This window comes from Papaver somniferum, chromosome 7, assembly GCF_003573695.1.
Source record: "Papaver somniferum cultivar HN1 chromosome 7, ASM357369v1, whole genome shotgun sequence".
NCBI lineage: Eukaryota > Viridiplantae > Streptophyta > Magnoliopsida > Ranunculales > Papaveraceae > Papaver > Papaver somniferum.
The window spans coordinates 192,702,478-192,717,410 of NC_039364.1; the positions used below are offsets into that span (position 1 = coordinate 192,702,478).

Sequence of the window (14,933 nt, forward strand, 5' to 3'; positions counted from 1 at the left end):
TTGTATTTTAAAGGCTAGCAAGCATGCGAAGCAAAACTCCAAATTTTTAGTTAACAATGACTTTAAGATCTTATTCTAAAAGGTTTTGTAGGCTGTTTTTTTCTTGATGAACGACCAATATATTAAAATATCAAGAGGAATACATCAAAGATAACATCGACTTTTACGACCAAGAGCCATCATTTTTGGAATGCTTACGCTACAGAATTTCCTGTCTTCTTAACATGGGAGCATTTATAAGAATTAAAACAAGAAGAAAGTATAAGTTTACAATCATTTAAAATACTACTATTGCACTGGCTAACCTGGTTAACGTTCTTATTTATTGAAAATTTACTACGTTTGCTGCGTCGCTAATGAACCTTACTGAACTTCATTGGAGATTTCTGACTTATTTAATTTCTTCAAGTAAAGCTAAGCATTCTGCTTGCTCTTCATCTCTGCAGGTTGTGAAAGTTGTTTTTCCTCTGCTGTTCCTTCCTGTTGTACCGTCTACAAACAATCCAATACCACAAGCATAGTTAGTTTTATCAATAAAAAACATCACAAAAGATAGTATTATCATAAGATTCCTCATGGCTATGATGTATGATAGAGGGTTCTATGACTTCATGATGGTTTTCGAGTTTCTTGGTCGAAAATCTGAAGTTAGCTTAAACATGGCTTTAAAAGCTTCCGAGAATATGTCTTCTGGCTTAGAATTCAGATTGTCGATCTGAGATCCTGCATCTAGAAATCCATATTTTCCATAATATTGTAGTTGACTTCCATTCCCCTCCACTATTGAAATTCCGACCTTCATTTAACTACTAAGACTTCATCCAAAGTTTGAGATATTTCCTTACATTTTGCGTAATTTTTGAGCTCCTAGGAATATGGACCCAAGCCTCCCTTGAGAAAGGACATTGAAGGGTAAGATGAATATTTTTTTCTGCAGAAACAACACATGTTGGGGATTTCTGGAAGTATTGCAGCAATCTTCACCACTGTCGTAAGTATATATTGTAGGCTGGTAAGCAAGCTTTGTAGTTAACTTTTCCTAGTTCATTCAAGTTACTTAAGAAAGAATATGCCATTATTCACCAAATGACTACAAGAAAATGGCGATCTTGAATTCGTGTCAACAATTACTGGTGTATCAACCTATGCGATTAACCATGCCCGCAATTATCCATGGACGCTACATGGGATAACCAATACAAAACATAGATCCATTTCCAATCCTAATTAATTTGGTAATTTCGCAGCAACCCTACAAGTATCCGGAGAATTAGGCAAATAAATATTTTTCAAAGACCACGTTTTTGAACATTGCAAAAACCGACAGGGACACATTTAAATGGAACTCATGTTTGTCACGGAGGACATGGCGTGACCCACAAGCTAAACTGTGAGTGTCGGTTTTTTCCATGTTCGGACTTGCGGTCTTCTAGAATGGTTCTTACACAAATATGGCTAACCGCCTTTTGTATGGCTATTTCGTGTATCCCACACCATATGGCTATTTCGGTTTTTTCGTGTTTGTTGAGTCCATAGTGGGGGTCAAAATCAACAAACTGGATGTTATCTTCCGTAGTGTGACCTAAAAATGTAAATTTAATAAAGTTTATAATCTTTGTATTTTTTCAAAATTGGTAAAAATTTAAAGCTAAAATGTCATCACAAAAAGATGGAAGTAAAATCAAATTCTTATTAATTCACACTCAATTACTCTTGTATGGTGTGGTCGGTTGGGGGAAATCGAATTAATTTCCTGAGAATACTATTCTATTTATATGTTTGGTAAATACGAATGTCGTTAAGGATAAGATTTCCAAAAAGTAAAGGAATTTAAAATCATATCAAAGGTTAGTTTTAGGATTCCCATTTTAGGAAATATAATTGATTCTCTTCCTACCGTCCAAACATGCCATGAAGTTACCAATATTGATCCAACTAAAATCATGCTTAATCAGAAACGCAATTCAGAACAGAAGCCATTGTTCATAATTTCATCATTCTTTTGCTAATATGAACACTATGGGGTGTAAGTTTTTTAATTAGTAGGAGTATTTAACAAAATTTAATGGTAGATGTTATTTCATCAAAGATGTAATTCCCGACAACTCATTCATTTTCAATTATTGGAAAAATACTTTACTAGGATTCTTTTAATCCACTTATTAACTGTGTCAGCAAATTGGTGGTGTTTTCTTTTTTGTTGTGATTCAACGTACCAAAGGAAATAAAAAAAAGAACCATCTTAAATATTTTTCCCTTTTTTGTTTCTCTAATTCAATTAATAATAGTATTATTTCATCCGAATTATCTTAACCCTAAAAGCTCTGCGATGTATCCGGCGGGAGAAAATATCTTAAGACCATAACAGGATAACTGTCAAAATAGGGTTTGGAATAATTTAACGGTCTGAAAATTTATAGTTTTTTCTCCAATAGAGTTTCATGTGATTTGGAGTTTCATTAGGGCCAGGACAGGCCATGGCTCTATTATTTGCCCTCACAGCTTCACCTCCTTATGAAGTGGGTCCCGCAAGAAAGAAATATTAGTTTATGATATAGCACCGAGGTGTTATATACAAATTTCTTACTTTAGCCCTAAACTGGTGGGACCAGTCCAAACCTAAAGTCAATACCTAAAAAAAAATGTAAAACTCCTATGTGAACGGGAGTGTGGATATCGATGCAGATTTTGTCCGTTAGATGGCCGATGCATTTAGTTTCAAGCGCAGTCGCAGAAACAAGTCGAACACGTGCAAAACTGCAAAAAAATTCTTAAGAAAGATCTTACAAATACCGGAAATGTTACAGTGTCCGAACCCGAGATCGTTCGATTCAGACACGCTAGGTAAAGTACACAAGTAGAGCTGGCAAACCAAGCCAAAATCCGCGGGTTGGCCCGTCCCGTCCCGTGAAAACCCGCACCCGTCCCGGATGGTAACTAAATAAGACGGGCACGGGTTGTATAATTAGTGGCTTGTGAAGAAACGGGTTAATCCGGCCCGTACTGTGAAACTCGCGGCTGGCCCGTAAACCCGTAATTTCATTCCCGTACTGTGAAAGAGCAACAGATCCAGGCTTCAGCCACTTCTTCGACAGCAGCAATCAATCACTACCTCCCCCATCCATTGTTCTTCTTCCCACTGAGTTCCTTATATCAACACCACTAATTTGATTCTCTGAAATCTCGTTCTTGAACTGAGCTGCAGTATCAACATCACCACCAATCGAATCTCCTTCTGCAACCGACTAAACCCATTTCATCTTCACAGCATCGACAACTCCTTCAATTCCTTGACAATGACTATGAACCCATCTTGATTCTTCCCTGAACTCTTGATTCAAACCCACAATTCCTATGGCTTCTTCTTCTCTGAATTTCATATCTCAGAAACAATCGTAACATATAAAATTACCTCAGACCCATCTTTCAATTTCACATACAAATGAACCCATCACTGAACATCAACATAACTCTAACTGCAAATACATGCAGCTCCACTCCATCCCAAACTCAAGCCTTAGTTCCATTAGTACCAACAAAACTCGATAATTGAAACAACTCGATTCAGAAACTAAAATTAAATCAACTTAGAGGCTTACCCAAGCATTAGCGTCCTCTGAATTGCTATTTCCCTAATTCATCTCCACTGAACCCTAGAATTATCATCTCAAATCTTGAAATCGATCACCACCATAAATTTCTTCACTTGAAACTTGACTTCATCAGCAATTCTAACCTAATTCATTCAACCTACTCAATACACATCCATAATAAGCAACTGCACCATCTAAAACAACCCTTCCTCCCGATCTGTGATTAACTCAAAAATAGCAGAAACCCTAGTCTTCAAATTCGTAATCCTACTAACACCAAAACATCAATTAAATGAGAACCCCTTTGTTCTTCATCTATCATCACTCGATTACTATCAATTTCATTCAGTTCCCAACTCCAATCTAAAAACCCTAATTAACTGAGTAACATCATCAGCTTCTTCCTTCCCGAACTCGATAAACATCAACACCACCACCAACCGTCAATCCTTAACATAACCCCTACGATGGTCAATCTCAGAACCTAGATTTCTCTCAAACTCGCAGAGAAGAAGAAGAAGAAGAAGGAGCACCCGTTTCTCGATTTTGAGAATTTATGGTTTTCTTCATTTCTAGTTAACCCGTGAGCACCCGTGAACCCGCAAGCTTTACCCGGGACGGGCACGGGTCGGATAAATGACCACCCGTGAAGAATTTCAACCCGCAAACTTAGTCTTGTATTAATCCGTAACCCGCGGGTTGGTCACAAGCCATCCCCGTCCCGCCCGTTTGCCAGCTCTATACACAAGATTTGCATATTGCCTTGAATCGTTCCGTCCGTTTTCGAAACGGTATCGGCCGGTAATTGAACCAATGTAGTCAATATCGGCCGTATCGGCCGATATATCGGATATCGGCCCAGAACGATACGATAAGAAGGATATCGGGGATACGATATTCTCCCGATAATATCGGCCGTATCGGTCGAATATCGGCCGTTTCGGTCAAATATCGGCCGTATCGGTCGATACGAAATTTTCCTACATTTCCCGATATGAGACGGTATTGGTCGTTTTCTATAAAGTTTAAGGGTAATTTTGACGAAGAAAGTCTTCCAGGTGGTAGTAGAGGTGCATGTAGCTCTCGAAGCAAGTTATTAAAGTTACTCTTTTGTTTTTTTGATAAAATTGATGTTATCTATTATATCTTATCCGAAAATGTGTGGAGAAAATGTTTAATATAAAATTATAGTCTCTAAATCTAGAACCGATATTATACCGATATTTCAACGATAATATTCCCGATATAAAATCGTACCAGTGTATCGGTCCCGGCCGAGATGAACCGATATCCGATATTAACTACATTGAATTGAACAACGACTCTGTGAGAGTATTTTGTGTGATATGCGATATAGCGTTCAGATTGGGCAAATCAAGAATCTTTGCTGTTAGATGAACATGAGGTTCGTAAAGTTAAAATCTAATGGTCATTACTTACTGTTCAATATTCTTACAGTATTAGTTGTGTGATTAGTGAGTTTTGTGGTCCCCACTGGTCTTAACAAAAATAATTCAACGGCGGAGTTAGTTAACTTTAGCTCGTACGTATTCCGTACCCATAAATAACGCCGATTTCATAGAAACAAATCTTTTACTTTATGAAATTCTTTGGTTTTACCTGAATACCACTTACACTTTTTATATGTACCTCCCACATCCCAAATACAGAATAAATGTAGACCTAATTTAGATTGGGTAATGAAAACTCACTTTCTCTACGACCACCCTAACAAAGAAATACATTATCACTAACGCTTGTAGCGAACACAGTCACGGGCATTTCCATCGCTCTTCATAGTACTTGTATGTAACTATCCATGGATTTTAGCAACGAATTTCTTAAGTAATGTTACGTCAAATTGGATATGCTCTGTGTTATAAATTAAAAAAAAAAGTGAAACTTACATGAGAGTTTCTCGAGTTTGCAATCGTGATTAAGATTCAAATCAAAAATTGATTTGACTAAAACCTAATCTATCAAAATAAAATGGATTAAAGCCTATTTCTAAAATCAAAATCGTTATAAAGATTAAGATTGTTGGAATTAAACTAAAAACTAAAACTTAAGTCGCAATGAAATTAAGATCTTGTTGTTATACATGGTTCTGTTACGTTTGTAATGGTGGTAAAGTGGCGGGTTTATATTGGTGATAGTTGTAACCGTACTAGCTGATAGCTATGGAGAAAGGTGAGTTTTTATTACCCACATCAAATTTGGTAGAAAATTGTTTTATATTTTATTGTGAGCGGTATTAGGAAAAACATGGGTGGTATTTAGGTAAAACCAATTCTTTTTATGGTTGAAATGTGTTTATGTGCTTCTTACTTACAGGGTAAAACAATGACCGCTTATTAAACTTCCTTAAGTAATTGGTAAAGAACAATATCTCAAAAACACTACTTAAGCCTAGAAAGAGAGACAATAACGTGAATGCCATAACAAGGAGCGCCGGACAAGCTGGACTTTCCCCTGGCTCAAGCGGCAAGCTCCACGCATTGGAACATATTTTACTAGAGAATCGAAGAGGATGAAAACATATTGGTTGTCATCTAACGGCATCTGGTTATCGACTTTTAATGTTCAATTTATGTTTAACGCTGAACATTAAATTTGATAGATTATATGCCATTGAGGGTCGATTTTGCATGACAACTAATGATTCTGCACAAATTAATTAACATAAATCATCCAGAAAGGGAAGGCATAGATTAATTCCAATGCAGAAGAAGGTCTGCAATTGCAATAATAACATATTATCCTGTGTAAATTAGGCAAATGTATTGCTGTTCATGTTGCTTGCCTCTGAAAAATTGATGCGAAGAATCTCGCACAACGGAGAAATTTATGCGAAAAAGAACAGCCGTTGAATCAATTTAAGCTAATAATAATAAATTATGCTTCAAAAAAGAAAATTTTATGCTAATGAAAAATTAGGTGATGATAGCAAGCTAAAACGAGAAGTGAGACTCACTGTCTCTTGATTAATCAAAGGAAATTTCCCAACAGTTTGACTAAAACGAAGAGTTTAGGGCTTTTATTTAAGTGGGACCCAAGAAAAGCTCAGCAAGACGAAATGGAACACCGCATTTCGGACGGCCTGGGGAGATTGAAAGTTCAAAGTCCAAAACCAGTGGTAAGAAGGGGAGTGTGGGTCCCATGTAAATGTTAGCAGGGTCCCACTGAAAGCATAGTATAAAGGGAGAGGTTAAGCAGACATTTTAGAGAGAAGGAAAACCCTTTCCAGAAAACAAAACACTACTACTGATATTTTTTGGGGGGTTTTTTCCTGCAAGAGAGAGCAACTTTTCATGGTCGGAAGATTGTAAAAACTTCTCTGAGTATTTGATCAACAAAAAGAGTCCTCTGGTGTGTGTTCTTTTGGTGATTTGAGAAGATGGGTGGCGATAATAAATCTATTAGTTTGGAGGAGATTAAGAATGAAGCTGTTGATCTGGTAACTAATTTTACCACTTAAATCTCTTGTTCTTACTTTAAAGTGATCGAGGATTTTTTCTTTTATCTAATTTTCATCATAATCAAAATCAAAATTCAATTGATTTTGATTCAGCCATGAAAAAGAGAATATTATAGTTACTTCCAAGGAATTTCATTGTGGGATTTTGAGGTCCTTTAATGAAGGATTCATAATTAAGAACCCTCTTTTTTTTTCCTGATCTAAAAATGAAAATGGATCTGTGATTTTCACCTATTGGAATTTCTTCACTTTTTATGTTTTAGATTTTTTTTCTTTAATCTTTTTCATAACTTTTTTGCTTCAGCTTTTGTAAGGAAAGTTATTTCTTTTCTTTCTTAAATTTTCAGTCAAAAAATTTTCAGCACAATTTCCTAGATAACCTCATCTCCTCCTGCGACTTAGAATTCCATTTTCCGCTAATTATGGTTAATTGTCTAGTCTAATTTTTAATAACCAAAAATTAAAGTAATCAAGAATTTCTATAATGAATAAAAATCTGTTGCGATTTTTTTCATTATATATTTCTTATTCCGCATAGAAAACGAAATCTTTTCGATTTATTATTTTTGATACTAGTGTTTTTTCTTCCCCCTAACAAGTAAGACCCTTAAAAATTAATATATTTATTTCGTCCTTTTCTGTGATAATAATTCTAATAATTCCACTATTACTGCAGTTTATTTTTGTACTGTTTTTTTTTTTGATTTACCTATTTTGGGATTTGAGTACATCCGTGGTACCTCATATTTTTCTTAGTACGGATGTAACGATGTGTTGGCCATCGTTACCGTTAAGTCTGTTAAACAGGTTAAATCTATCTAGATACGTGAGATTGATTGATCCAGGCATCTCGACGCCTTAGATTTTGTTTTCCGCAGAAAACCTAAATCCTTAGTGGGTTTGGTATGAAATATTTTATTTTTAACACTAATAATTGTGTTTTTGTTAGAATATTTTTTTATATATTAAACTAAAATTTAGGACCTTAGTTAAAGGCCTAATTTGTGCCAATCAGTTCTTTTTTCTTCCCAAGATAATGAAAATGATAACATGCACCTTGTACCTTAATTCTGTGCCCTAGTAGAGTTGGCCACACATGGGTATAGGTCCCCCAAAAAACTTGCTAAACTGTGGACCCAGAATGTTGTCAATATTTGTGTTGCCTTTGATGAATACACCGACACACCGACCCAAGATACGCCTAAATTTGCCAAATTATTGTGTTTTTCTCCTTAGAAGTTTTACTCTTCTGAAAAAATAATTAACATATCTTGCCTTTCTTAGATTTTCTCCCCCTAATATTGAAAATTGACAAATTTCAATAGTTATGCTTTACCACTATTCGTTATGTAGTTTGTTTTTGTTCTCGTGACACCTCTTTTTCTTCTAAGTCAACTAGGAACAGTTATAGGCTATGTTCAGTTAATTATTCGATTCATATGTTGTTTAATTTTATGATATCAATGACATAGTGAACACTTGAGATGTAACAATATACTCATGTCTTTTACACAGTTATATTTGAAAGCTTGTAAAGCTTAGATTTCGAAATGTTGCATAATATCCGCGCTAGACAATGACTCCTTTTCACATAGACCTTCCCTTACTACCAGCTGAGACCTTAAGACGATTTTGCAGTTATGTGAAGGTAGTCTGGAAATGTGTATATAAATATTTGACAAATGTTATCCAATGTTTATGTTTTGTAGGAACGAATCCCCATGGATGAAGTTTTCGAACAATTGAAATGTTCGAAGGAGGGTCTGAGTACGGAAGAAGGAACCAACAGGCTTGAGATCTTTGGACCCAATAAGCTTGAAGAGAAAAAGGAGAGCAAACTTCTCAAGTTTTTGGGATTCATGTGGAATCCATTGTCATGGGTCATGGAGATTGCTGCAATAATGGCTATTGCCCTGGCTAATGGTGGTGGTAGGCCCCCAGATTGGCAAGATTTCGTTGGTATCATGGTTTTGCTTGTTATCAATTCCACAATCAGTTTCATTGAAGAAAATAATGCCGGTAACGCCGCACAAGCTCTCATGGCTGGTCTTGCTCCCAAAACTAAGGTACAGCCCTCACCGGTTATATCTAAACTTTAATATGAAATATAGGTTTACATGAATTTGTGCTTAAAATACTGTAATTATATTGCTTGGTCCATGTTCTTCAAATATAGGTACTTAGAGACGGTCGTTGGAGTGAGCAAGATGCCGCAATTCTTGTTCCAGGAGATATCATCAGCATCAAATTGGGTGACATCGTCCCAGCTGATGCTCGTCTTCTAGAGGGTGATCCTTTAAAGATCGATCAATCTGCTCTTACTGGAGAATCTCTCCCAGTTACTAAGAACCCATCTGACGAGGTGTTCTCTGGTTCCACCTGTAAACAAGGAGAGCTTGAAGCCGTTGTTATTGCAACTGGAGTGCACACTTTCTTTGGCAAGGCTGCACATTTAGTTGACAGTACCAACCAGGTTGGGCATTTCCAAAAGGTTCTTACTGCTATTGGTAACTTCTGTATCTGTTCGATCGCAATTGGTATGTTAATTGAGATCATAGTAATGTACCCAATTCAGAAACGAAAGTACAGAGATGGAATTGATAACCTATTGGTTCTCTTGATTGGTGGTATCCCAATTGCCATGCCCACTGTGTTATCTGTCACCATGGCCATTGGATCCCACAGGCTCTCTCAACAAGGTGCTATCACCAAGAGAATGACTGCCATCGAAGAGATGGCTGGTATGGATGTTCTCTGTTCCGATAAGACTGGAACCCTTACCCTAAACAAGCTTAGTGTTGACAAGAACTTGGTTGAAGTGTTCGCTAAGGGTGTTGAGAAAGATCACGTTCTCCTTGTTGCTGCAAGGGCATCCAGGGTGGAAAATCAGGATGCAATTGATGCTTGCATGGTTGGTATGCTTGCGGATCCCAAAGAGGTATACGTCTTTCTCTACTTCCTCTTATATTTTATCTTTCACCCGTTGTCCTACATATCCATTTATTAATATTTGGCATGAACGTTGACCACTTTTATACTTGACAGGCTAGAGCTGGTATAAGAGAGGTTCACTTTTTACCGTTCAACCCTGTGGATAAGAGGACTGCTCTTACCTATATTGATAATGACGGCAAATGGCACAGGGCCAGTAAAGGGGCACCTGAACAGATTATTGATCTTTGCAACTGCAAAGAGGATGTAAGAAACAAGGTTCATTCCGTCATTGACAAGTATGCAGAACGTGGTCTGCGATCGTTGGCCGTCGCAAGACAGGTAATGATCCGTGACTATTCGATGATACCTCACTTACCTTTTACTTTAATATTTACATAGTATAACTCTTTTTGTTTATGTTTGCAGGAAGTTCCTGAGAAAAATAAAGACAGTCCAGGTGCACCATGGCAGTTTGTTGGTCTTCTTCCCCTCTTCGATCCTCCCAGGCATGACAGTGCAGAAACCATCAGAAGAGCTCTCAATCTTGGAGTGAACGTAAAGATGATTACAGGAGACCAGCTTGCCATTGCTAAGGAAACCGGAAGAAGGCTAGGAATGGGAACTAACATGTACCCCTCTTCTGCACTCCTTGGCAACAACAAGGATGCATCAATTGCTTCTCTCCCTGTAGATGAGCTGATCGAGAAGGCCGATGGGTTTGCAGGGGTTTTCCCAGGTCTGTTGCTCAATTCTCTGTGCTTATCTAAATCTTAGATTTTTTTTTTATTTGCCTCCTAAAGGGAGATTTTTGTTTTGTACAACAGAGCATAAGTATGAAATTGTAAAGAAGCTGCAAGAGAAAAAACACATATGTGGTATGACCGGGGATGGTGTGAATGATGCTCCTGCACTCAAGAAAGCTGATATTGGTATTGCTGTTGCTGATGCAACTGATGCTGCCAGAGGTGCTTCCGATATTGTGCTCACAGAACCTGGATTGAGTGTTATTATCAGTGCAGTACTTACTAGCAGAGCCATTTTCCAAAGGATGAAGAATTACACAGTGAGTTCAGTTTGTTTTAGTGTTTCTTTTTTGTTTTCACGATTTTCTAGCATTATCTTAACCTACTTAGCCTGACCAACACTGTTTTCCCTCTCTTGCAGATTTATGCTGTTTCAATCACTATCCGTATTGTGGTAAGTGGAGTCATTTTGATATTCATGGTCTAATTCCTAGATATAACTATGTCAACTGTGATTATTGTACTGATCTGTTTCTTCTTCTTTACTTTTTGATTTACAGTTCGGTTTCATGTTTATTGCTTTGATCTGGAAGTTTGACTTTGCTCCTTTCATGGTTTTGATCATCGCCATCCTAAATGATGGTAAGAGTTTATCAAAGAACTTCTGAATGATATAAAGCTTCCATGACATGATTGTGTGTCTGATCCTCACATTGTTATATCCAGGAACCATCATGACCATCTCTAAAGATCGTGTCAAGCCATCTCCAACTCCCGACAGTTGGAAACTAAAAGAAATTTTTGCAACTGGAGTTGTGCTTGGAAGTTACTTGGCATTGATGACAGTCATATTCTTCTGGGCTGCATGGAAAACTGATTTCTTCTCTGTAAGTACTGTTTGTACATTAACACGTTAACCCCTGTTCTACCTCTTTTGCTCATTAACTACAATTCTGATGTCGTTGTATCTCATCTTCCTAATACAGGACAAATTCGGTGTTAGACCTATTAGGGATGATAAGCGTGAAATGATGGCTGCCTTGTACTTGCAAGTCAGTATTGTGAGCCAGGCCCTCATTTTCGTTACAAGGTCTCGCAGCTGGTCGTTCGTTGAAAGACCTGGATTTCTTCTTGTTTTTGCGTTCTTTGCTGCTCAGCTGGTAAGATTGTGCTCTCCCTTGGTGTTCTTTCTTCTCATTTGCTGTCCAGTTTTCCACCAAGTTTGTTACTAACTACATCCGTATGTGATCTATGTTATCAGGTGGCAACTTTGATTGCCGTATACGCCAATTGGGAATTTGCTAACATGAGAGGTATTGGTTGGGGATGGGCTGGGGTTGTTTGGCTTTTCAGCCTTGTTACCTATTTCCCACTTGACATTCTCAAATTCATCATCCGATATGTTCTTAGTGGAAAGGCTTGGGACAACCTCCTTGAAAACAAGGTACTTCCCTCTTGGTTTTCTCTTGCCTTTGTTTTTCAGAATTTTGTAGTAAGTTACTTCTTAACTGCAAGTTGCAATCTGGGATACCTTCTTACAATTCTCTCGTTTTATTTGGTATAAAAACAGACTGCCTTCACTACCAAGAAGGATTACGGAAAAGAGGAGAGAGAAGCTCAATGGGCTCTTGCTCAAAGAACTCTACATGGACTACAACCACCAGAAGCAAATAACCTCTTCGCTGACAAGAATAGCTACAGAGAGCTTTCAGAAATTGCTGAGCAAGCTAAGAGGCGAGCTGAAGTTGCCAGGTAAGCATTCCCGATCAAGATGCCATTATGATGCTAAGTTACTCCTGTATCATGGGGTTTCTTGTACAATTGGATTTATTAAACCCTCTTTGTTTTTACCTTGCAGACTAAGGGAACTTCACACACTCAAGGGACATGTTGAATCTGTCGTGAAGCTAAAAGGACTAGATATCGATACTATCCAACAGCACTACACTGTTTAATAAACTCGGATAAACATAATTATATTGAGAAAGTGTGGTTTGTTGGCGCTCCTTGAAAGAACATCACCATAACTAAGAAGAGGATGCCGACGGCGCAACAGCTATTAGAACTCTTTTTTTTTCCTTCTAAATAGTGAATCAGATATTTGCCGGTGCTATAAACTTATTTATCAGTTTGCTTTTTCTTCTTTCCGCTGCTGTTTCTAGGTGCCCTCAAGGAAAAGTTGTGTTTCACATCTCCTTATGTATGAAGAGTTATAATAACATCGCGTCACACAGTTTTTTTTTTCCCTTCACTTTTCTTGTGCACTTTGTAATCTCAGTCTCAAGGGGCATCGTAACATTTTCAATGATGACCCAATTGAGTATTTGAGTGATAAAGCAAAATTGTTCAATCAAACCTTTTGATGAAATGGAGAGTTTCATTCGATATTTGTGTTAATATTTTTGTTATGAATAGTTTTGCTACTTCAGATTTTATGGATCTACTGTCTACTCTACTTGTGTTGTTTTACCTACAGAACACAAAGGATTGCCGAGTGCTGTGCACTGCAAGTTGTGCAGAAGTTCGGCAATTATTTCTTCATTGTGTTCTGTTCAGAAATTGTTTCATGAGTTTGTTCATATCTTAACTTCCCTTCTCCTCTAGGGACTGATGGTGAATCTGCAAAGGGGTGTCCTATCCTATCAAGGCTTATGCTTTGATTCCTTTGATCATGCATCTGTCCATCAGGATTCACCCAACTTCCTATCCCTTTTCCATTCACTGGATTCGATTCCTTAAAACTTTATATGTGATGTCCGGATTCACAGTAGCTTTCAGCACTCAAAAATCTTTAAAATTCATAATTCACTTCTGTATTATCACCATCACAAGGATTTCAACTCGATCAACCTCGGGATTTAAACAATACCATTATTTTGACCTCCAAAGTCCGAAATATCTACCCACGGAGCCAGACCAAAAGCTGCCCTGCTGTTTGTTTTTATAAAGTTCAAAGTTAAGCTGATAAGATGTGTGTGATATTATTGTGGAGGTTTGAAACCTGTGAACAGCCCCCAACTTAAGGTTCCCACCCTAACACTATGTTTGTTTGCTCCTGACTCATCTGAGTCGTCTGGATCTGAGTGAAATCACCTGACTCATCTGGATCTGACTCGATATGTTTGTTTTGAGTCAGATCTGACTCATCTGACTCAGAAAAATGTGAGTCAGTGGTTTGGTCCCGTAAATCAGGAATATTCTGAGTCATAGGTCGAATAAGATCTGACTTAAAATACAAAACAAACGGTCTGACTGCTGACTCGGTCCGAATCAGAGGTTGACTCAGATCCAGACGCCGAGTCAGCTGCAAACAAACAAGATGCAAGTATATACAGTTGAACGTTGAGACACAAAATAAATAAATTTGGATGCATTGCATGGCCCCTTCTTTATTTTGTTGGGTTTTGAATTTTGTCCATGTAGATACGAAGTGACGAGTAAAAAACATTGCAATGCAGTGCATGTGAATGACATTATCAACAAAGCTCCAAAACCAGCAAAGCATTGCGTATCCAGAAGTAACACAAATACAAGGCCGGTTTTATACATTTGCATGTGCATTCTCTCTTGATCACTACATTACAAACACCTCCAATAAATGTTCACCTAATCACTTTCCAGTTTCCACCATTTCAATGCCATTGGTAATCAAGGTTCTATTAACTGCAAATGCAAGAAACTACAGAAGTAACACAAATACAAGGCCACCCCTATATTTCACATGATTAATTACAAAAAGCATCAGAAACTATTCTAATGAGTTGAAATTCTGACTAATTATTCAAAATAAGCTTTTGCTTTGTTTATCTTAGGATATTGAATAGTGTGGGGTTAGTGATACTGCCAATTCAAGAATCTACGGGTGCATGTATCTTAGGTTAATTCTTATGGGCTAGATTGAACCGTTAGATTGGCCAAAAAGTGTTGCCAATCAAAAAAAAAGTGTGGGAAAAAAGTTAATTCTACTTCTGGATACTTCTCTATCCTATCAACTGCTCGCAGTTCAACTAGCAGCGAGATTGAAACGCTGAATCATTCAGCGCTGAAAAAGTGACATAAACGTTGAACCATTTGACGCTAGATAAATGTTTTTGGTAGAGAAAGAAAGTGGGACGTATTTGAGAGGGAAAAGGTGGAGAGAGAGAGGAAAAAGAGGGAGAGAAAGAGGAAAAAGGCATAGAGAGA

General features: G+C 37.5%; 1 protein-coding gene across 1 annotated transcript; it reads left to right on the forward strand.

Annotated features, from left to right (window-relative positions):
• Positions 1–6,990: 6,990 nt before the first annotated feature.
• Positions 6,991–13,145, forward strand: LOC113299271 (plasma membrane ATPase 4-like). Its single transcript, XM_026548273.1, has 13 exons — positions 6,991–7,050; positions 8,781–9,137; positions 9,248–10,009; positions 10,117–10,344; positions 10,432–10,741; positions 10,830–11,068; positions 11,170–11,202; positions 11,309–11,390; positions 11,475–11,635; positions 11,735–11,908; positions 12,010–12,192; positions 12,319–12,500; positions 12,607–13,145. The coding sequence occupies exons 1-13, from the start codon at positions 6,991–6,993 to the stop codon at positions 12,701–12,703; spliced, it is 2,868 nt and encodes a 955-aa protein (XP_026404058.1). The 3' UTR covers positions 12,704–13,145.
• Positions 13,146–14,933: the final 1,788 nt, after the last annotated feature.